Here is a 21,587-nt window from a genome sequence, read left to right as displayed (position 1 = left end):
TTCATTACCCAAAACCAAATCCAATGTGGCCTCGCCTCTTGTTGGCCTGTCAACATATTGTGTCAGGAAACCCTCCTGCACACATTGTACAAAGAACGACCCATCTAATGTACTCGAACTATATCTTTTCCAGTCAATATTTGGAAAGTTAAAGTCTCCCATAACAACTACCCTGTTTCTTTCGCTCTTTTCCAGAATCATCTTCGCCATCCTTTCCTCTACATCCCTAGAACTATTAGGTGGCCTATAGAAAACTCCCAACAGGGTGACCTCTCCTTTCCTGTTTCTAACCTCAGCCCATACTACCTCAGAAGAAGAGTCCCCATCTAGCATCCTTTCTGCCACCGTAATACTGTCCTTGACTAGCAGTGCCACACCTCCCCCTCTTTTGCCCCCTTCTCTGAGCTTACTAAAACACCTAAACCCCGGAACCTGCAACAACCATTCCTGTCCCTGCTCTATCCATGTCTCTGAAATGGCCACAACGTCGAAGTCCCAGGTACCCACCCATGCTGCCAGTTCCCCTACCTTATTTCGTATACTCCTGGCATTGAAGTAGACACACTTCAAACCACCTACCTGAACACTGGCACCCTCCTGCGAAGTCAAATCTGTGCTCCTGACCTCTATACTCTCAATCTCCCGTACCCCAAAACTACAATCTAGGTTCCCATGCCCCTGCTGAATTAGTTTAAACCCCCCCAAAGAGCACTAACAAATCTCCCCCCCAGGATATTGGTGCCCCTCAGGTTCAGATGTAGACCATCCTGTCTATAGAGGTCCCACCTTCCCCAGAAAGAGCCCCAGTTATCCAGAAATCTGAATCCCTCCCGCCTGCACCATCCCTGTAGCCACGTGTTTAATTGCTCTCTCCCTATTCCTCATCTCACTATCACGTGGCACGGGCAACAACCCAGAGATAACAACTCTGTTTGTTCTCGCTCTGAGCTTCCATCCTAGCTCCCTAAAGGCCTGCCTGACATCCTTGTCCCCTTTCCTACCTATGTCGTTAGTGCCAATGTGGACTACGACTTGGGGCGGCTCCCCCTCCCCCTTAAGGACCCGGAAAACACGATCCGAGACATCACGTACCCTTGCACCTGGGAGGCAACATACCAAACGTGAGTCTCTCTCGCTCCCACAAAATCTCCTATCTGTGCCCCTGACTATTGAGTCCCCAATTACTAATGTTCTACTCCTTTGCCCCCTTCCCTTCTGAGCAACAGGGACAGACTCCGTGCCAGAGGCCCGAACCCCATGGCTTACCCCTGGTAAGTCGTCCCCCCCACAAGTATCCAAAACGGTATGCTTGTTACTCAGGGGAACGACCGCAGGGGGTCCCTGCACTGACTGCTTCTTCCCAGTCCCTCTTACAGTTACCCATCTATCTCCAGTCTTTGGTGTAACTACTTCCCTGAAGCTCCTATCTATGACCCCCTCTGCCTCCCGAATGATCCGAAGTTCATCCAGCTCAAGCTCCAGGTCCCTAACACGGTTTTTGAGGAGCTGGAGTTGGGTGCACTTCCCACAGATGAAATCAGCAGGGACACTGACGGCGTCCCTCACCCCAAACATTCTGCAGGAGGAGCATTGTACTGCCTTCCCTGACATCACCTCTAGATTTAAAAAAAAAAAACAAGAAAAAGAAAAAGAAAGGAAGAGCTTACCTGATATTACCTCAAACCCTGCTCCCGCTGAAAGTTAAGCAAATTTAAAGGCACTCACTCACCTTCACGACAGGCCCCTGCTCCCGCTTCCCAACCACCGTGGGGTGGGGGGGGGGGGGTTGGTTAGAGGAGGAGGTAGGGTGGGAAACACTCACAAAGTGTTTCGGGTTTAACTGTCACTTGCCAACAGCCCTTCCACAAACCACCTTCAACTTAGGCTGACCGCACTGCACGTATGCAAATTCCCCCGGAACAGCTGATCAGTAGCTTTGCTCTGCTGCCCTCTGCTGGATCTCTAAGAGACGCACTCTTTCCCCTCCGCCGCCCCGTAAGATCAAACTGCCACGTCTTGCGGGGCAGCGGAGGGCAAGATGACAACTGCGCATGCGCGGGTTGGAGCCGGCCAACCTGCGCATGCGCGGCTGACGTCACTTAGGCGCTGCCGGAGCGTCATTCTCGGAGCGTCAAGGCCGGGCGCTCAGAATTCATGCAACGCCGCTCCTCGCCCTCCCAGGGTGGGGGGGGGGGAGAATAGAGGGCAAGGAGCGGCCTCCGACGCCGTCGCAAAACTCAGCCGAGTTCACGACGGCTTTCCCGATGCCGCGCGGCATCGGAGAATTGCGGCCGTTGGCTTTGGATGTGAGCTTTTTCACATTTAAACTTCCCACCTGCTGCAACCCATCCATTTCTGGAGGTTAAATACCCTCTTTAGGTTCACCATGAGTTCTGAAGCTTAACTGTGTTACTCAGTGTAATGACATAGGCAGGCCTTTGCGATTGGCCAATTAGAATATGAGTTCCCTGATTAGTGGCCCAATTAGAGAACCCCTTCCTGTGTATATAAGAGGGAGTGTCAGATCCTCTTACTCCTGGTGTAGACAGCAAGCTGAATGCACCTGGTTGTTCAGCTGTCTGGTTTGCAAATAAAAGGAATTCTGCTTCAGTGGCAATGAGGAAAATGGAATGACCTGAAGAGACCTGCTTGTCAGCTGCTGCCGCATATTGAGGGTAAGCCACTGACAGGCAAAATGCCTTTATTTGGAAAGTTGGACTTTTTAAAAATCCTGCAGTGGAAGACTGGGCCCAATATGTAGAGCGGATGAAGTATTTTTTTTTCATATCGGAAACACGTGTCTGGTGAATTGATTGTTCCATCAAGCGGTTAATTCTGCTGACTGCATATGGGCCAGCAGCCTTTGCCATTATGCGCAATCTCTCTTTTCTGGAGGCACTGGACATGAATACTTTCCAGGAATTGACAAACTTAGTAAAGTAAAAGGGTACTATAACCCTAAGCTACCTCTGATCCTGTGAAGGTACTGGGGAGTCAGTTACAAACTTTTTAACAAGATTTAAGATGATTAGCAGAGGCTTCCAAATTTGGCCTGATGCAAAATGAGATGCTCTGAGACTGTTTGGTATGTGGAATAAATTATTTAGCAATACAGAAAGGTCTATTTGCAGGGGCTGAGCTGGATTGCTAACAAGCATTGCAGCTGGCTTTGTCCTTGGAAAAAGTGGAGTGCAGGAGTTACAGGGAACTCTGATGGAGGTAGATGCCCACACCAGTGAAACTGAGTTAAGGGACTACTGCTGGGGGATAGGCAACTGCATAGCCACCCTCAGGAATGACTCTGATAGTAAGTTAACCAGGCCCACTTTCAGAAGCCCTCCAAAGCAAGATAAATTGGGCCCAGACAGTAGCCGTTTGCCCAGCAAAATATTGTAGTTGTTGCCAGAGATTGGAGTCAGAAAGGAGAAATAGAAGCCCCAAACCAAAATCTTGGAGAAGGTCACGTAGGCTGGGGTACAGGAGAATGAATACCCTAGAAGCCCCACCTACCTCCGACAAGGAACAACTAAATTGTGTAATGATGGTGAAATCACAACCCATTAAATTACCCATGAGGTCGAATGGATGTCCCACGCTGATGGAAGTTGACACTGGAGCAGCCATATCAGTCATAGGAGAAACAGTATTCAATAAAATTTGCACTGGACTCCAACCCTTATTCCTAACCAGCACCTTGGCAAAACTAAGGACTGACAGAGGGGAACCACTGAGTGTTGGGCACAACACATGTAACTGTGGCTTATGCAGAGCAGCTGGTTAGGCTGCCTTTAATGGCAGTGGAAGGTGCGGGGCCAAGCTTATTGGGACGAAACTGGCTAAAAGAGATCCAGCTGGATTGGGTAAACATTTTCCTGCTAGAAAAAGTCTTGTAACAATAAAGGTGACATTGCATGTAGATCCAGAGGCAGTTGCAAAATTCTACAAGGCCTGACCAGTACCCTTCACATTAAGACAAAGTTGATATGGAAATAAAACGATGAGGGAATAATAAAACTGGTCCAGTTTGCAGAGTAAGCGGCACCTGTGGTGCCTATCCTTAAGCCGGATGGCTCGGTCCGCCTTTGTGGCGATTTCAAGCAAACGATTAATTGCTACCACCAACTGGACAAATATCCAATTCCCTGGATTGAGGATTTGTATGCAAAGCTGTTTGTCGGACTCTTATTCTCAAAGCTGGATATGAGCCATGCGTATCTACAGCTGAAGCTGGACGAAGAGTCCCAAAGATTCTCAACGATAAACACCCTGAAGGGCCTTTTTCAGTATACAAGATTACCCTTCGGGGTATCGTCAGCTTGTGCGATATGCCTGAGAAAAATGGAGAATATATTGCAAGGGCTACCACAAGTCGCCATTTACCTGGACAATGTTTTTCCTGTAATGAGGACAAAGGCAGAATACCTGCAAAACCTAGAGGAAGTCCTTAGGTTTTCAGCAGAAGGGCACACGCCTAAAGAGAGCAATGTGTTTTCCAAGCACCTCGAGTAACCTATCTGGGGTACAAGTTTGACAAGTCAGGGCTACACCCTTTTGGAGAATCTGGTGAGGGAAATTAAAGATGCCCTGGCCCCCACCACAATCCAGGAGTTAAGGTCTTTTTTTTAGGACTGGTGACATGGTGTGGAAAGTTCATACAGAACAGCTTCCATCTTGAACCCCCTACACCAATTATTTAAAAAGGTTCAAGCCCAGCAGTGGTGCGCCCACCTAGACGGGGCTTTCAACAAGATAAAACAACAGCTTTCCTCAGAACGTCTTGGCACACTACGACCCCAGGAAAAAGTTGGTGCTCACGAGTGACACGTCTCCATATGGCGTTGGTGCAGTTTTGGCACACGGGAGAGCAAAACGGACAGGAACTACCTATAGCATTTGCTTTCAGGATGCTGGCAGCAGCAGAACAAAATTACGCCCAAATCAACAAGGAAGGACTGGCTGTGATCTTCACGGTGAAGAAACTTCACCAGTACTTTTACGGGTGGAAATTCACTATAATTACAGACCACAAGCCATTGCTGGGTTTGTTGGAAGACAAAGCAATACCACCAATAGCTTTGGCCTAGATCCAACTCTCGGCCCTATTACTGGCGGCATACCAGCATCAACTGGAGCATCAGCCAGGAAGCCGTGTGGCAAACGCTGATTCACTAAGCAGGCTGCCATTACTGGATGCCCCACAATTAATACCCAAAATAGAGGAAATGGTAATACATTTCCTGGACGCCCTTCCAGTGGCCGCACAGAACATTCGTTTATGGACCCAAAGGAACCCGGTTTTATCAAAAATAAAACGCATGGTGCAAACTGGGGAGATGGAAAGACCGGTCCAGGTGGAATTCCACCCTTTACTGGAGCAGAAGAGAGCAGATCACTGTGGAAGACTGGATCCTGCTATGGGGGGCTTGAGTAATAGTTCCAAGTCAAGGCCATCGAGCCATACTGGCTGAACTACATCATGGGCACCCTGGAGTCTCAAAAATGAAGATGCTATGTCTGGTGTCCAGGCCTGGACACAGACATTGCGGTATTGGTAGATCAGTGCCAAAAAGGGCAGAATGTGCCACCGGCAGCCCCACTGAACCCATGGGAATGGCCAGGTAGACCATGGTCGCGACTTCATTGCGAGTTGTTTTTTTTTTTTTTTTTTTGCAGGCCCGTTTATGTTTCTAATAGACACCCATTCCAAATGGCTTGATGTCTACAAAATGTATTCTGCAAATTCAACAACTACCATTATTAAAAAAAAAACTCCGCACCTCGTTTGCAACACTCATGGTATCCCAGACGTGTTAGTTTTGGATAATGGATCGGTTTTCACAAGCCAGGGCTTTACACAAATTTATGATGTCGAATGGCATTCGGCACATAAGGATGGCACCATACCACTCAGCATCAAATGGTTTGGTGGAGAGAGCAGTCCAGACCTTAAGTCGGATTGAAGAAACAGTCAGCAGCATCACTTGGCACCAAACTGTCGCATTGGCTATTTGACGACCGAACAACCCCACATGCCACAACGGGAATAGCACCAGCAGAACTACTCGTGGGCAGATGATTCCGAACCCGGCTAAGTATACTATTCCTGAGTTTAGGTGGCAGAATAGAGCAACACAAAGAGGCCCAATGCAAGGGCCACGACAACACTCGTCGAAAGGCAGTTCAACACGGGTGACAATGTATGGGTCAGAAATTATTTGAATGGCCCCACATGGGTAGCAGGAACAGTCAAGGACAGGACCTGGGCCATATGTGGGGAAAACGTGTAATAAAGAAACACCTGAACCAGGTGCGGGCCTCAGATTAATTTCCTCTTCCGGAGCTGGTTCAGACCAGCATACCGTGGAGAGTCCTCCCCAACAAAATATATTTTCCTCCTTCCCCGCCCCAACACCACTGGTGAGGACATTGGACTCTGATATGAACACCATGGATGATACCGCAGCTGTACCCCTGCCACCGGAGGAAAGGGGCCAACCGCCCTCAGGCGCTCCCATTGGAAAAGACTGGCATCTAGCCATTATTCCCCCCCCCACCCCTACATCGGACGCCGAAGTGGAGGAGCTGGACCCGGCGCAAAACCGAAGCAGGAGACCCATGAGTCACGAGGACCATGAGAGCTCCTTGGACTTATTGGGGGGGGGGGGGGTAGGGGGTAGACAACAAGCTGAATGGTTGTTCAGCTGTTGGGTTTGTAAATAAAAGGAATTCTGCATCTGTGGACTTATTACACTCAGTAAGATACCAAACCCAGTGGCTAACCGAGGGCATAGGCAGAATCGACCAGCACTTTCGAACCAAGGAGTTGACCCTCATGAATACAGCACATGAATACTCTGTAAAGAGGAGAATACATTCAAAATGACCCCTCCCAAAAGATAAAACACTGCACCCATGAATCTTTTTTTTTTGCTTATAGGATGAGGCTGACCTATTTCTTCAACTTGATGCTTGAGTTCCTCTTCCAGCTCATCTACACGGGTTTTTAGGATGTGGTAGTTGGAAGGCAGTTGTGACAGTTGATGCAAAGCACCTAAGACCGGACCCAGGCGTTGTGTTGCAATCTTGAGTAAAGGGAGGGAAATTGAGTTATTCCTCAGAAGTTCTTATCAGTGATATATTTAACCCAAAACACAATTCCATTTATTTTGCATTGATATGGCTAACTGAACCCTTAATTATGGGGAGGTGCTGGTGTAGTGGTATTGTCACTAGACTAGTTCACCAGAGACCCAGAGTAATGCTCTGGGGACCCAGGTTCAAATCCCGCCAGTGCAGCTGCTGAAATATGAATTCATTAAAACAAAACCTGGCATTAAAAGTCTAATAATGACCAGGGGCGGAGGGTTCGGAGAATCGCCCTGGGCCGGCGTCAATCCCGCCCCCGGCGTGGCCTGAATTCTCCGCCACCCAGGAATCGGCGGGGACAGGAATCATGCCGCGCCGGTCATGCCGCGGTGATTCTCTGGCCCGCGATGGGCCGAAGTCCCGCTGCTGAAAGGCCTTTCCCGCCGACGTGCTTTAAACCACCTCTGGTGCCGGCGGGATTGGCGGCGCGGGCGGGTGCCGGGGTCCGGGGAGGGGGGCGGGGCGATCTGGCCCACGATTGGGGCCCACAGATCGGCGGACAGGCCTGTGCCGTGGGGGCACTCTTTTTCTTCATGACCTTCACCATGGCGGGAGCGGAAGAGATCCCCTCCCTTTTGCATGCGCCGTTATGACGTCAGCAGCCGCTGACGTACCGGCGCATGCACGGACTTCCGGCGAAGGCCTTTCGGCCCCGGCTGGTGGGGTGCCAAAGGCCGTTCATGCCGGCCGGCGGAGCGGGAGCCACTCCAGCGCTGGCCTAGCCCCTAAAAGGTGCGGAGAATTCCCTTCCTTTGGGGAGGCCCGACACCAGAGTGGTTCACGCCACTCCGTCCGGCTGGGACCTCCTGCCCCACTGGGAGAATCCCTTCCCGTGAAACTATTGTTGATTGTCATAAATCGATCAGGTTTACTAATGTCCTTCAGGGAAGGACATCTGCCATCCTCAGGACATCTGCCATCCTCAGGCCTACATGTGACTCCAGACCCACAGCAATGTGGTTGACTCTTAATTGTCCCCCCAAGGGTAACTATGAATGGACCATAAATGCTGGGATTGACAATAAATGTTGGTCCAGCCTAAAATGCCCACGTCCCATGAACAAATTAAAAAAAAAAAAAAAAAAATAATGACTATCCTGTCACAAGTGTATGCAAGATTAGCTTTTCGGCGGGAATTCAGCTGTTGGAGTGGGTGGAGCTGCTTTGCTGCTTAAACAGCGGCCACAGGGTCTTTGGGGATGAATTTGAGGAGTGACATCACAGCAAAGCAGTGACCTGATTGGTTGGCTGGTAAGGAAAGTGCTCCAATTAGCAGTAGCTGGGAGAAATTTAACTCTTCGTGTGTTGGTAAGTATTGTGATTGGTAAGTAAAATCTTTATTCCTTTCACTTATTCATTATTTGATATTATATTTGTAATCAGTTAAGGTAAAGTGTAAAAATGTCAGGAGATCCCAGACCCATGCTCTGCTCCTCTTGCTCAATGTGGGAGTTCAGGGATGCGGCCGATGCCCCTGACTCCTTCATGTGCAGGACGTGTGTCCAGCTGCAGTTCCTGTTAGACCGCTTGACGGCTCCGGAGCTGCAGATGGACTCACTTTGGAGCATCCGCGATGCTGAGGAGGTCGTGGATAGCACTTTCAGTGAGTTGGTCACATCACTGATTAGGATTGGTGGGGGAAACAAGGAATGGGTGACCAAAAGGCAGAGAAAGAGCAGGAAGGCAGTGCAGGTGTCCCCAGAGGTCATCTCCCTCCAAAATAGGTATACCGTTTTGGATAGTTGGGGGAGATGATTCAGGGGAAAGCAGCAGTAGCAGTAGGCTCATGGCACTGTGGCTGGCTCTGCTGCACAGAAGGGCAGGAAAAAGACTGGCAGGGTTATAGTCATAGGGGATTCAATCGTAAGGGGAGTAGACAGGCGTTTCTGGTTGAAAACCCCTGAATGGCATGTTGCCTCCCGGGTGCACGGGTCAGGGATGTTTCAGATCGGCTGCAGGACATGCTGAAGGGGGAGGGTGAACAGCCAGTTGTCGTGGTGCACATAGGCACCAACGATTTGGGTTTTAAAAAATGGGATGAGGTCCCACAATCAGAATTTAGGGAGTTAGGAGATGGGTTTAAAACGTAGGACCTCGAAGGTAGTAATCTCAGGATTGCTACCAGTGCCACGAGACAGTCAGAAGAGATTCAAGAATAGTCAGAATGAATTTGTGGCTTGAGAGATGGTGCAGGAGGGAGGGGTTCAGATTTTTGCGACACTGGAACCGGTTCTGGGGACAGTGGGACCATTACAAACCAGATGGTCTACACCTGGGCAGGACTGGAACCAATGTCCTAGGGATTGCTTTTACTGACACTGTTGGGGAGGTTTTAAACTAATGTGGCGGGGGATGGGGACCAGATTAGGAAGTTAGAGGTCAGTAAAGGGGCAGCAACTAAAGCCAGTAAGGTACTAGATAAACTCATTGCGTTCATCATCTCTTCCCTGTCTACTCTTTCCCTTAGTCACAAAGGGACAGGCGGTCTGAGGTGCATTTGTTTTAATGTGAGAAGTGTAGCCGGTAAGGCAGGTGAATTTAGGGCTTGGATTAATACCTGGAAATATGATGTTATTGGTATTACTGAGACTTGGTTGAGGGAAGGGCAAGATTGGCAACGAAAGATCCCAGTGCATAGATGCTTCAGGAGGGATAGAGAGGGAGGTGAAAGGGGTGGAGGAGTTGAATTACTGGTCAGAGATGATATCACAGCTGTGATTAAGGAGGGCACGATGGAGGATTCGAGCACTGAGGCAATATGGGTAGAGCTAAGAAATAGGAAAGGTGTAGTAACATTGTTGGGACTTTACTTCACGCTCACTTTTGGGAGGCCTGTAGTAGGGGTACAAATATGTAGACAGATTATAGAAAAATGTAGGAGCAATAGGGTGGTCGTGATTAAAGATTTTAACTTCCCCAACATCGAATGGGACTCGTGTAGTGTTGGATGCGTAGGTGGAGCAGAATTTGTAAGGAGCATCCAGGAGAGTTTTTTAGAGCAGTATGTAAATAGTCCAACTTGGGGAAAGGGCAACACTGGACCTGGTCCTGGGGAATTATCCCGGCCAGGTGGTTGATGTTTCAGTCGGTGATTACTTTGGGAATAGCGATCACAATTCCGTAAGTTTTAGAATACTCATGGACAAGGACAAGAGTGGTCCGAAAGGAAGAGTGCTAAATTGGGGAAAGGCAGAGTATAACAAAATTCGGCAGGAGCTAGGGAATGTGGATTGGGAGCAGCTGTTTAAGGGTAAATCCACATTTGAAATGTGGGAGTCTTTTAAGGAAAGGTTGATTAGAGTGCAGGACAGACATGTTCCTGTGAAAATGAGGGGCAGGAATGGCAAGATTAGGGAACCATGGATGACAGGTGGAATTGTGAGACTAGCTAAGATGAAAAAGGAAGCCTACATAAGATCTAGGCGATTTAAAACTGATGAAGCTTTGGAGGAATATCAGGAAAGTAGGACAAATCTCAAGTACGCAATAAAGAGGGCTAAACGGGGTCATGAAATATCTTTGGCTAGCAGGGTTAAGGAAAATCCCAAAGCCTTTTATTCGTATGTAAGGAGCAAGAGGGTAACTAGAGAAAGGATTGGCCCACTCCAAGACAAAAGAGGGAATTTATGCGTGGAGTCAGAGGAAATGGGGTGAGATTCTTAATGAGTACTTTGCATCGGTATTCACCAAGGAGAGGGACATGACGGATGTTGAGGTTAGGGATGGATGTTTAAATACTCCAGGTCAATTCGGCATAAGGAAGGGTGGAAGTTTGAGTATTCTTGAAAGGCATTAAGGTGGATAAGTCCCCAGGTTCGGATGGGATCTATCCCAGGTTACTGAAGGAAGCAAGGGACAAAATAGCTGGGGCCTTGACAGATATCTTTGCAGCATCCTTGAGCACTGGTGAGGTCTGGAGGACTGGAGAATTGCTAATGTTATCCCTTTATTTAAGAAAGGTACCAGGGATAATCCAGGGTACTATAGACTGGTGAGCCAGACTTCAGTGGTAGGGAAGCTGCTGGAGAAGATACTGAGGGATAGGATCTATTCCCATTTGGAAGAAAATGGGCTTATCAGTGATTGGCAGCATGGTTTTGTGCAGGGAAGGTCATGTCTTACAAACCTAATAGTATTCTTTGAGGAAAGGGCTGTAGATGTCATATACATGGACTTCAGTAAGGCGTTTGATAAAGTTTCCCTGGCAGGTTGATAGAAAAAGTGAAGTCTTATGGGGTCCAGGGTGTACTAGCTCGATGGATAAAGAACTGGCTGGGCAACAGGAGACAGAGAGTAGTGGTGGAAGTGAGTGTCTCAAAATTGAGAACGGTGACTAGTGGTGTTCCACAGGGATCCGTGCTCAGACCACTTTTGTTTGTGATATACATAAATGATTTGGACGAAGGTATAGGTGGTCTGATTAGCAAGTTTGCAGATGATACTAAGATTGGTGGAGTTGCAGATAGCGAGGAGGACTGTCAGAGAATACAGCAAAATATAGATAGATTGGAGAGTTGGGCAGAGATGGAGTTCAATCCAGGCAAATGCGAAGTGATGCATTTTGGAAGATCCAATTCAGGAGCGTACTATATGGTCAATGGAAGAGTTCTGGGGAAAGTTGATGTACAGAGAGATCTGGGAGTTCAGGTCCATTGTACCCTGAAGGTGGCAATGTACGTCGATAGTGGTCAAGAAGGCATACAGCATGCTTGCCTTCATCGCACGTGGTATTGAGTACAAGAGTCGGCAGGTCATGTTACACTTGTATAGGACTTTGGTTCGGCCACATTTGGAATACTGCGTGCAGTTCTGGTTGCCACATTACCAGAAGGATGTGGATGCTTTAGAGAGGGTGCAGAGGAGGTTCACCAAGATATTGCCTGGTATGGAGGGTGCTAGCTATAAAGATATAAAGAAAGGTTGAATAGATTAGGATTGTTTTCGTTGGAAAGACTGAGGTTGAGGGGGGACCTGATTTGAGGTCTACAAAATTGAGAGGTATGGACAGGGTGGATAGCAAGTTTATTTCCAAGAGTGGGGGCATCAATTACAAGGGGTCACTATTTCAAGGTGAGGGGGGAAAGTTTAATGGAGATGTGCGTGGAAAGCTTTTAACGCAGAGGGTGGTGGGTGCCTGGAATACTTTGCCAGCGGAGGTGGTAGAGGCGGGCACAATAGCATCATTTTAGATGCATCTAGACAGATGTATGAACGGGCAGGGAACCGAGAGAAGTAGATCCTTGGAAAATAGGCGACAGGTTTAGATAAAGGATCTGGATCAGCGCAGGCTGGGAAGGCCGAAGGGCCCGTTCCTGTGCTGTGATTTTCTTTGTTCTTTATTAAATATTTTTCCATCTTATTTACGAGAACCACAATCACTTTCTTAAATACAATTTACACTGTATGGAAGTTTGGAAATTGAACAGGGTAATCATTGTCTAGAAACGGAACTGGGGCAGCCATAAAAATACTGTGGCTCCAAGAGCAGATCAGAGGCTGGGAATCCTGTTGTGGGTAATCACCTCCTGACTCCCTAAGCCTGTCCACCATCTACAAGTCAGGAGTATGATGGAATAGTCTCCACTAGGCTAGATGTTAACACCATCCCGGACAAAGCAGCCCGATTGGTTGGCACCTTATTCACTACCTTAAACATTCACTCCACCACCAACGCAGAGTGGCAGCAGTTGTCTGCCATTTCCAAGATGCACTGCAATATCCTGTCAAGCCTCCTCAACAGCTTCTTCCAAACCCACAACTTCTAGCACCTGGAAGGATGAGGGCAGCAAGAATCCCACCACCAGCGAACGGCCAGAGAAATCCGGCCTTGTTGTCCTAGTTTCAATCCAGTAAGGGGGTGTTGTTTCGTAATGGAAAATTGTTTTATTGCGACTGGATGTTCTGTGAAAGAGTACAGGAAGCTCTGAGCTAATTTTTCTGATCTGTGTGTCGGATATTGACTTTGTATATTTTGAAATGGAAAATTTTATATCCCCGAGCACTAACATCTTTCACTTCATTGAATACCAAAAAAAAAGGCCTTATTTGAACTGGGAGCATAAATGTGGCCTGAGAACTTGGAAAAGCAAATGGTATCCTCCTGCTGGCAGCATGATTTTCCCAGACATTGTGCAAAGGTACGCCACAATCTGGGCAGGAGCACTGCCTCTCTCGGCACGACCTGTCAGGCAATTTGAGCCCGGTGACTTGGTATTTGTTTGCAATTTTGCCAGCGGCGCCAGTGGCTCTCCGGCATTATTCTTCGACAGACGAGGCCAATCTCTTACCAGGTGCGATCCCAGCTTTGTGTTTTATGTAAGCATCTTGGTCACAGCAAGTCCAGGAGGCTGCTCCTTCGGCAGATTCCTCGTCTCCAGACGTCGCGGTTGCTGGTTCAGGCCACAGCGGATACTCATCCTCGGAATCTTTCTCTGGCACCACGTTTACTGCGTACTCAGACCACTACAGGAGAATCGGGACGCCGAGATGCTGGAAGTTCTCCACTCCGACTCAAAAGGTGGACACATGGGATGCCTCCGAGGACAGCCCTTGGGTTCGAGGCCCAGGGACTTGCAGCCATTAAGACGTGCGTCTCAGAAGCGCTGTTCACCCTTGCGATATATGCTGCTCAATCCGGTACCTCTGATTCATGACGCCCAGCCTGATGCCAAGAGTCCGACGCTCTCATTCGATTGGGTCTTCAACAGATTCCTCGGGCGGGGGGGCAAGGAGAAAGAGAATGTTGTAACCTGTACTGGACCTATTGGGGAGGGACAATTGATTTCCCTGTGGATCTTGGAGAATATGAGCTCCCTTGATTAGGGGGCGGGGCAGTTGTTAACATTTTCTGTTGTATAAATAGAGCTGGCCAGTTAGGTACGGCTGCAGAGGAGACGAGTGGCAAAGTACTGGTGCTGTGTAAATATTACTTCAAATTCAAGTTTTTTTTTCGTTTGACTCTAAAACTTGTGTTAAACTTCTCGTAGCCCTCTCAAAAACAACCATTCGCAACAAATCCTATCACAAAAATATTCTTGTTACAAGCTGACAAAGAACCCACTTCAAATTTCCAAACTTCGACAAATACTACCAAAAAACAGAAAGAAAAGAAATTTACAATATTACTGCAGCCTTATTGGGAAAGTAACCACATCGAACAATAATATTCCGAACTTCAAAAAACATTTTTGGGAAGAATAACTTTACTTACAGGTCTGTCACTTTCCGAACCCCCTTCATCCGAAGTAACCGCTTCTGAGAGCGAATTAATTTTCGCATCATATTCAAGCTAAGAATAAAGTTAGAAAAAGGTTGGTGTTTGATTATTGACCTAAAGAAGCTCAATTTCTAAATTAGTGATCATGCTCATAAATAACGATACGAACTATATGTATATAGCTTTATATGTAACAGTTTGGAGCTTTTTAAAAAATTGAAATAGAAAATGTTGGAAATTCCCAGCAGTCAGGCAGCAACTGAGGGAAAATATTGGACTTAAACAAAAATAACCCCAAGTTGTTTATTAAAAATGGGCTGAGACACCATAAGACCACAAGATATAGTAGAATTAGGTCATTTGGCCCATTGTGTCTGTTCTGCCATTCAATCTTGGCTAATATATGTTTCTCATCCCCATTCCCCCACCTTCTCCCCATAACCCCTGATCCCCTTATTAATCAAGAACCTAACTATATGTGTCTTAAAGACAATCAGTCACTTGGCCTCCACAGCCTTCTGCGGCAAAGAGTTCCACAGATTCACCACCCTCTGGCTTAAGAAATTCCTCCTCATCTCTGTTTTAAAAGATCGTCCCTTCAGTCTGAAGGTTGTAGTTTCTCTTACAAGTGGAAACATCCACTCTATTTAGGCCCCTCAGTATTCAGACATTTGAACTTGGATTCCCCTCATCTTTCTAAACTCCATTGAGTACAGACCCAGAATCCTCAACCATTCCTCACAGGACGCCGAAGGTGGCTGTGAATATACAACGAGCTACTGACAGGAATGGCTGCTCTCAGGAACAATGGAAACCCTCCCGGTGCTTCCAGACAAGGCACTTGTAAAACCATCAAAAGACTGATTCCCATTTCCGTTAAGGACAAAGGGATGTAATTGAGGGTGCCTCAATTTAATCTACAGACACATCAAGATGGACAGCGCTCTAAAACCGGAGAAACTCAACCTGGACGCCAGGTCGCCGGAAGCCCCGGAAATTTTAAAATATTGGCTCCGGTGTTTCGAGGACTATCTGAACTCCTCAACGACTGATGTCGACAGCACTCGCAAGCTGCGTTTACTACATGGCCGGGTGGGCCACCGACTCTCCGCTGTGATCGAGAACGCTACGACCTATAGAATATAGAATATTACAGCGCAGTACGGGCCCTTCGGCCCTCGATGTTGCGCCGACCTGTGAAACCATCTGAAGCCTATCTGACCTACACTATTCCATTTTCATCCATATGTCTATCCAGCGACCACTTAAATGCCCTTAAAGTTGGTGAGTCTACTACTGTTGCAGGCAGGGCGTTCCACACCCCTACTACTCCGAGTAAAGAAACTGCCTCTGACATCGGTCTATATCTACTACCCCTCAATTTAAAGCTATGTCCCCTCGTGTTGGTCATCACCATCCGAGGAAAGAGTCCCTCACTGTCCACCCTATCTAACCCTCTGACTATCTTATATGTCTCTATTAAGTCACCTCTCAGCCTTCTCCTCTCTAATGAAAACAACCTCAAGTCCCTGAGCCTTTCCTCGTAAGACCTTCCCTCCATACCAGGCAACATCCTAGTAAATCTCCTCTGAACCCTTTCCAAAGCTTCCACATCCTTCCTATAATGTGGTGACCAGAACTGCACGCAGTACTCCAGGAGCGGCCGCACCAGAGTTATGTACAGCTGCAGCATGACCTTGTGGCTCCGAAACTCAATCCCCCTACTGATAAAGGCTAGCACACCATATGCCTTCTTAACAGCCCTATTAACCTGGGTGGCAACTTTCAGGGATTTATGTACCTAAATGCCGAGATCTCTCTGTTCATCTACACTACCAAGAATCTGGCCATTAGCCCAGTACTCTGCATTCCTGTTACTCCTTCCAAAGTGAACCACCTCACACTTCTCGGCATTAAACTCCATCTGCCACCTCTCAGCCCAGCTCTGCAGCTTATCTATGTCCCTCTGTATCCTATAACATCCTTCAGCGCTATCCACAACTCCACCGACCTTCGTGTCATCTGCAAATATACTAACCCATCCTTCTACACCCTCTTCCAGGTCATTTATAAAAATGACAAACAGCAGTGGCCCCAAAACAGATCCTTGCGGTACACCACTCGTAACTGAACTCCAGGATGAACATTTGCCATCAACCACCACCCTCTGTCTTCTTTCAGTTAGTTAATAACTGATCCAAACCGCTAAATCACCTTCAATCCCATACTTCCTTATTTTCTGCAATAGCCTACCGAATGGAACCTTATCAAACGCCTTACTGAAATCCATATACACCACATCAACCGCTTTACCCTCATCCACCTGTTTGGTCACCTTCTCAAAAAACTCAATAAGGTTTGTGAGGCATGACCTACCCTTCACAAAACCGTGTTGACTATCGCTAATCAACTTGTTCTTTTCAAGATAATTATAAACTCTATCTCTTTTAACCTTTTCCAACATTTTACCCACAACCGAAGTAAGGCTCACAGGTCTATAATTACCAGGGTTGTCTCTACTCCCCTTCTTGAACAAGGGGACAACATTTGCTATCCTCCAGTCTTCCGGCACTATTCCTGTCGACAAAGACGACATAAAGATGAAGGACAAAGGCTCTGCAATATCCTCCCTGGCTTCCCAGAGTATCCTAGGATAAATCCCATCTGTCCCAGGTGATTTATCTATTTTTACACTTTCCAAAATTGCTAACACCTCCTCCTTGTGAACCACAATTCCATCTAGCCTGGTCGACTGAACCTGAGTGTTCTCCTCGACAACATTGTCTTTCTCCAGTGTAAACACTGACGAAAAATATCCATTTAACGCTTCCCCTATCTCCTCTGATTCCACACACAACTTTCCACTACTATCCTTGATTGGCCCTAATCTTATTCTAGTTATTCTTTTGTTCCTGATATAGCTATAGAAAGCCTTAGGGTTTTCCTTGGTCCTATCCGCCAACAACTTTTCGTGTCCTCTCCTTGCTCTTCTTAACTCTCCCTTTAGGTCCTTCCTGGCTAACTTGTAACTTTCAAGTGCCCTAACTGACCCATCATGTCTCATCCTAACATAAGCCGCCTTCTTCCTCTTGACAAGTGCTTCAACTTCCTTAGTAAACCACGGTTCCCTTGCTCGACAACTTCCTCCCTGCCTGACAGGTACATACTTATCAAGGACACACAGTAGCTGTTCCTTGAAAAAGCTCCATATTTTGATTGTACCCTGTGATGATATGATCTGCATACTCGTCTGCCATTGGGCCAGAACGTCGGCTTACCATTGGCCCTGGTCGGTCATGTGCCTCTCGACCGATTGGCCGAGAGGCTGAGTTAACCACGCCTCTATCAACGAGGTATAAATGCTCAGAAGCCTGACGATCATTCCTTTCCATTGTAGACGATCGCCAGGCTGTGTTCTAGTTAATTAAAGCCTGACATTGGTAAATCACTCGCCTCGCGTGCAATCGATGGTGCATCAATTTAATTAACTACAACTTTGAAGATGGAGTTCCGCATCAAGCCCGAATGCCTCCGCATCAGCCCGCAAACTCCGAACTCTACAGAACTTTTCAAACTCTGGCTGACTTGCCTCGAAGGGTTCCTGGCATCTACAACCACCCCCCCCACCGGGGCACAGAAGCTGCACGTCCTCCACTCCAGCGTGGGTATTGCCGCTTACTCAATAATCGAAGACGAAACAGATTATGACGACGCTATAGGGAAGCTAAAAGGACAATTCCTCAAACCGATCAACAGGGTATTCGCTCGACATCTGCTGGCCACCAGAAAGCAGGTCCCCGGTGAGTCTCTAGACCAATACGCCCGGGCCCTCTGTGCCCTGGGGAGAGGTTGCGCCTGTGAAGCGGTGTCCGCTACAGAGCACATGGAGCTACTCGTCAGAGACGCTTACGTGGCTGGGATGCTGTCCCCCGTGATCCGCCAGCGGATGCTGGAAAGAGACGAACTCAGTTTAACGGAGACACTGACTCTCTCCGCCTCCCTGGAGGTCGCAGATCAAAGCGCTCGCACCTATGACCCTGACCAGGCCGCCTCCTGGCACGCTTCCCACCAGCTACCCACCGCTCCCGGCCTCCCTCAGGCTTGTGCCGCGGGGCGCCCCGATAAATCCGCGGGGCCCCGCTGCTACTTTTGTGGGTACGCTAAGCACCCTCGCTCGCGCTGCCCAGCCCGCTCCGCCCTCTGTAAGAGCTGCGGGAAGAAGGGCCACTACTCCACGGTCTGCCAGGCCAAATCGCTGGCTGCAGCGCTTCTGGAAGCTGCACAGCACTCTCCCCCCCCTCCCCCAGGCCTCTGCAAACGGCCTGTGTGCCTCTCTCTCTCTCCTCCAGGGCCGCCCCAGCTGCTCCCGACTCGCGCCCCGCCGGCCGACATGCGCACCTCCCCGGCCCCTCCAGGCCTCTGCCTGCCCGCCGCGCACGTTTCTCCCCCCCGCCCCCGGGCCCCGGCGTCCGACCGGCTCGCCTCTCCGGGCCCCCCTGGTCCCTGCCTGCCCGCAGCGGCCCTGCTTCCCTCGCTCCCGGACCCCGGCTCCCCCCACCCCCGGCGCCCAACCGGCTCGCCTCTCCGGGCCCCCCGGTCCCTGCCTGCCCGCAGCGCGACTCGGCTCCCCCCAGCCCCCCGCACCCGGCCCGCGCGCCTTACCTCCGCCCACAGCTGATGCACCTAGCCGGCGTCCTGGAGCCGGCTTCCGCATCCCCACAGCTGATGCACCTAGCCGGCGTCCTGGAGCCGGCTTCCGCATCCCCACAGCTGATGCACCTAGCCGGCGTCCTGGAGCCGGCTTCCGCATCCCCACAGCTGATGCACCTAGCCGGCGTCCTGGAGCCGGCTTGTGCATCCCCGCAGCTGATGCCGGTCACTCACCTCTTGGAGCCGGCCTGCGCGCCTCTCCGCTCACAGCGCCGGCAACGCTAGCTCCGCCTCCAGCGGCCACGAGGGCTTCCTGGGCGCCGCCATCTTGGGGTGCCGACCCCACGTGCGGGTCCTGGCCGCCGCCATCTTGGGGCCCCTACCCCACGTGCGGGTCCTGGCCACCGGCTTCCACATCTGCCACGTAAGGTCCCTCCAGCATGGAATCGGACAGCGACGACGGATTTTCTCCACGGCTCGCGGCCGTTCACCCCACATATGGATCCTGGCCACCGACTTCCGCATCTGCCACGCAAGGTCCCTCCAGCATGGAATCGGACAGCCTGCTGGACTCCGGGAGCACGGAAAGCTTTGTTCACCCTGACACGGTAAGACGCTGCGCGCTCCCTGTCCATCCCGTAACACGCAAAATCGGTTTAGCCTCAGGTTCGCACTCCGTCCACATCACCGGGTGCTGCATCGCGGACCTCACGGTCCAAGGGAAGGTTTTTAAAAATTATAAATTCCTTGTCCTCCCTGACCTTTTGCGCACCGGCACTCCTAGGACTGGACTTCCAGTGCAACCTGCAGAGCTTGACTTTTCAATTCGGCGGCCCTATACCCCCCCTCACTGTCTGCAGCCTCGCGTCCCTCAAAGTGGACCCTCCCTCCCTGTTTGCTAACCTCACCCCCGATTGCAAACCCGTCGCCACACGGAGCAGACGGTACAGCGCCCAGGACCGATCCTTCATCAGGTCCGAGGTCCAGAGGTTGCTGACGGAAGGGGTCATCGAGGCCAGCAACAGTCCCTGGCGAGCCCAAGTGCTGGTGGTCCGGACGGGGGAGAAAAACCGGATGGTCATCGATTATAGCCAAACCATCAATCGGTTTACGCAACTGGACGCGTATCCTCTCCCCCGTATCTCTACCATGGTAAACGAGATCGCGACATACAAGGTCTTCTCCACTGTGGACCTTAAGTCCGCTTACCACCAGCTCCCCATCCGCGCGAGGGACCGACTGTACACCGCGTTCGAGGCTGACGGGCGCCTCTACCACTTCCTTAGGGTTCCATTCGGTGTCACGAATGGGGTCTCGGTCTTCCAACGGGAGATGGACCGAATGGTCGACAAGTACGGATTACAGGCTACCTTCCCGTACCTTGATAATGTCACCATCTGCGGCCACGACCAGCAGGACCATGACGCCAACCTCCAGAAATTCCTCCAAACCGCAAAACTCCTTAACCTCACGTACAATAAGGATAAATGCGTGTTTAGCACCGACCGCCTAGCCATCCTCGGCTACGTAGTGCGTAACGGAGTGATAGGCCCCGACCCCGAACGCATGCGCCCCCTGATGGAACTCCCTCTCCCCAATACCCCCAAATCCCTCAGACGCTGCCTAGGGTTTTTCGCATACTACGCCCAATGGGTTCCCAACTACGCGGACAAGGCCCGTCCCCTCATGCAAACCACGACCTTCCCGCCGTCGACGGAGGCCTGCCAGGCCTTTAGCCGCATCAAAGCGGACATCGTAAAGGCCACGATGCGTGCCATCGACGAGGCCCTCCCCTTCCAGGTCGAGAGCGACGCTTCAGAAGTAGCTCTGGCGGCCACCCTGAACCAAGCGGGCAGACCCGTGGCCTTCTTCTCCAGAACTCTCCAGGCTTCCGAACTCCGCCACCCATCTGTGGAAAAGGAAGCCCAGGCCATAGTCGAAGCCGTGCGACATTGGAGGCACTATTTGGCCGGCAGGAGGTTTACCCTCCTCACAGACCAACGGTCAGTAGCCTTCATGTTTGATAATGCACAAAGGGGCAAGATCAAAAATGACAAGATTTTACGGTGGCGGATCGAGTTGTCCACGTACAACTATGATATCTTGTATCGTCCTGGGAAGCTCAATGAGCCTCCTGATGCCCTGTCCCGCGGTACCTGCGCCAGCGCGCAGATAGACCGCCTCCGCTCCCTCCACGCAGACCTCTGCCATCCAGGGGTGACCCGCCTACACCACTTCATTAAGGCCCGCAACCTGCCCTACTCCATCGAGGAAGTCAGGTCAGTAACCCGTGACTGCCACATCTGCGCCGAGTGCAAACCGCACTTCTACCGCCCCGAGCGCGCACACCTGATCAAAGCATCCCGCCCCTTCGAACGTCTTAGCATTGACTTCAAGGGGCCCCTTCCCTCTAACAACCGCAACATTTACTTCCTGGCGGTTATCGACGAACACTCCCGCTTCCCCTTCGCCATTCCCTGCCCCGACATGACCACATCGACCGTCATTAAGGCCCTACTCTCCATCTTCTCACTGTTCGGCTACCCCGCGTACATTCACAGCGATCGGGGGTCCT

General features: G+C 50.0%; 1 protein-coding gene across 1 annotated transcript in view; it reads right to left on the bottom strand.

The window, feature by feature from the left end:
* Positions 1-21,587, bottom strand: part of LOC119978797 (uncharacterized protein C16orf96) — a 215,449-nt gene that overhangs the window by 127,026 nt on the left and 66,836 nt on the right. The window contains exons 5-6 of the mRNA XM_038820672.1: positions 14,357-14,434; positions 6,950-7,082 (exon numbers count right to left, since the gene is read on the bottom strand). Coding sequence (XP_038676600.1) covers positions 6,950-7,082; positions 14,357-14,434 — 211 coding nt within the window. The remainder of the gene's footprint in view (positions 1-6,949; positions 7,083-14,356; positions 14,435-21,587) is intronic.

Source organism: Scyliorhinus canicula, chromosome 15 (assembly GCF_902713615.1).
Source record: "Scyliorhinus canicula chromosome 15, sScyCan1.1, whole genome shotgun sequence".
Taxonomy (NCBI): Eukaryota; Metazoa; Chordata; class Chondrichthyes; order Carcharhiniformes; family Scyliorhinidae; genus Scyliorhinus; species Scyliorhinus canicula.
Note: the sequence above shows the minus strand (reverse complement) of the source record. Positions and strands in the feature narration are given on the sequence as shown.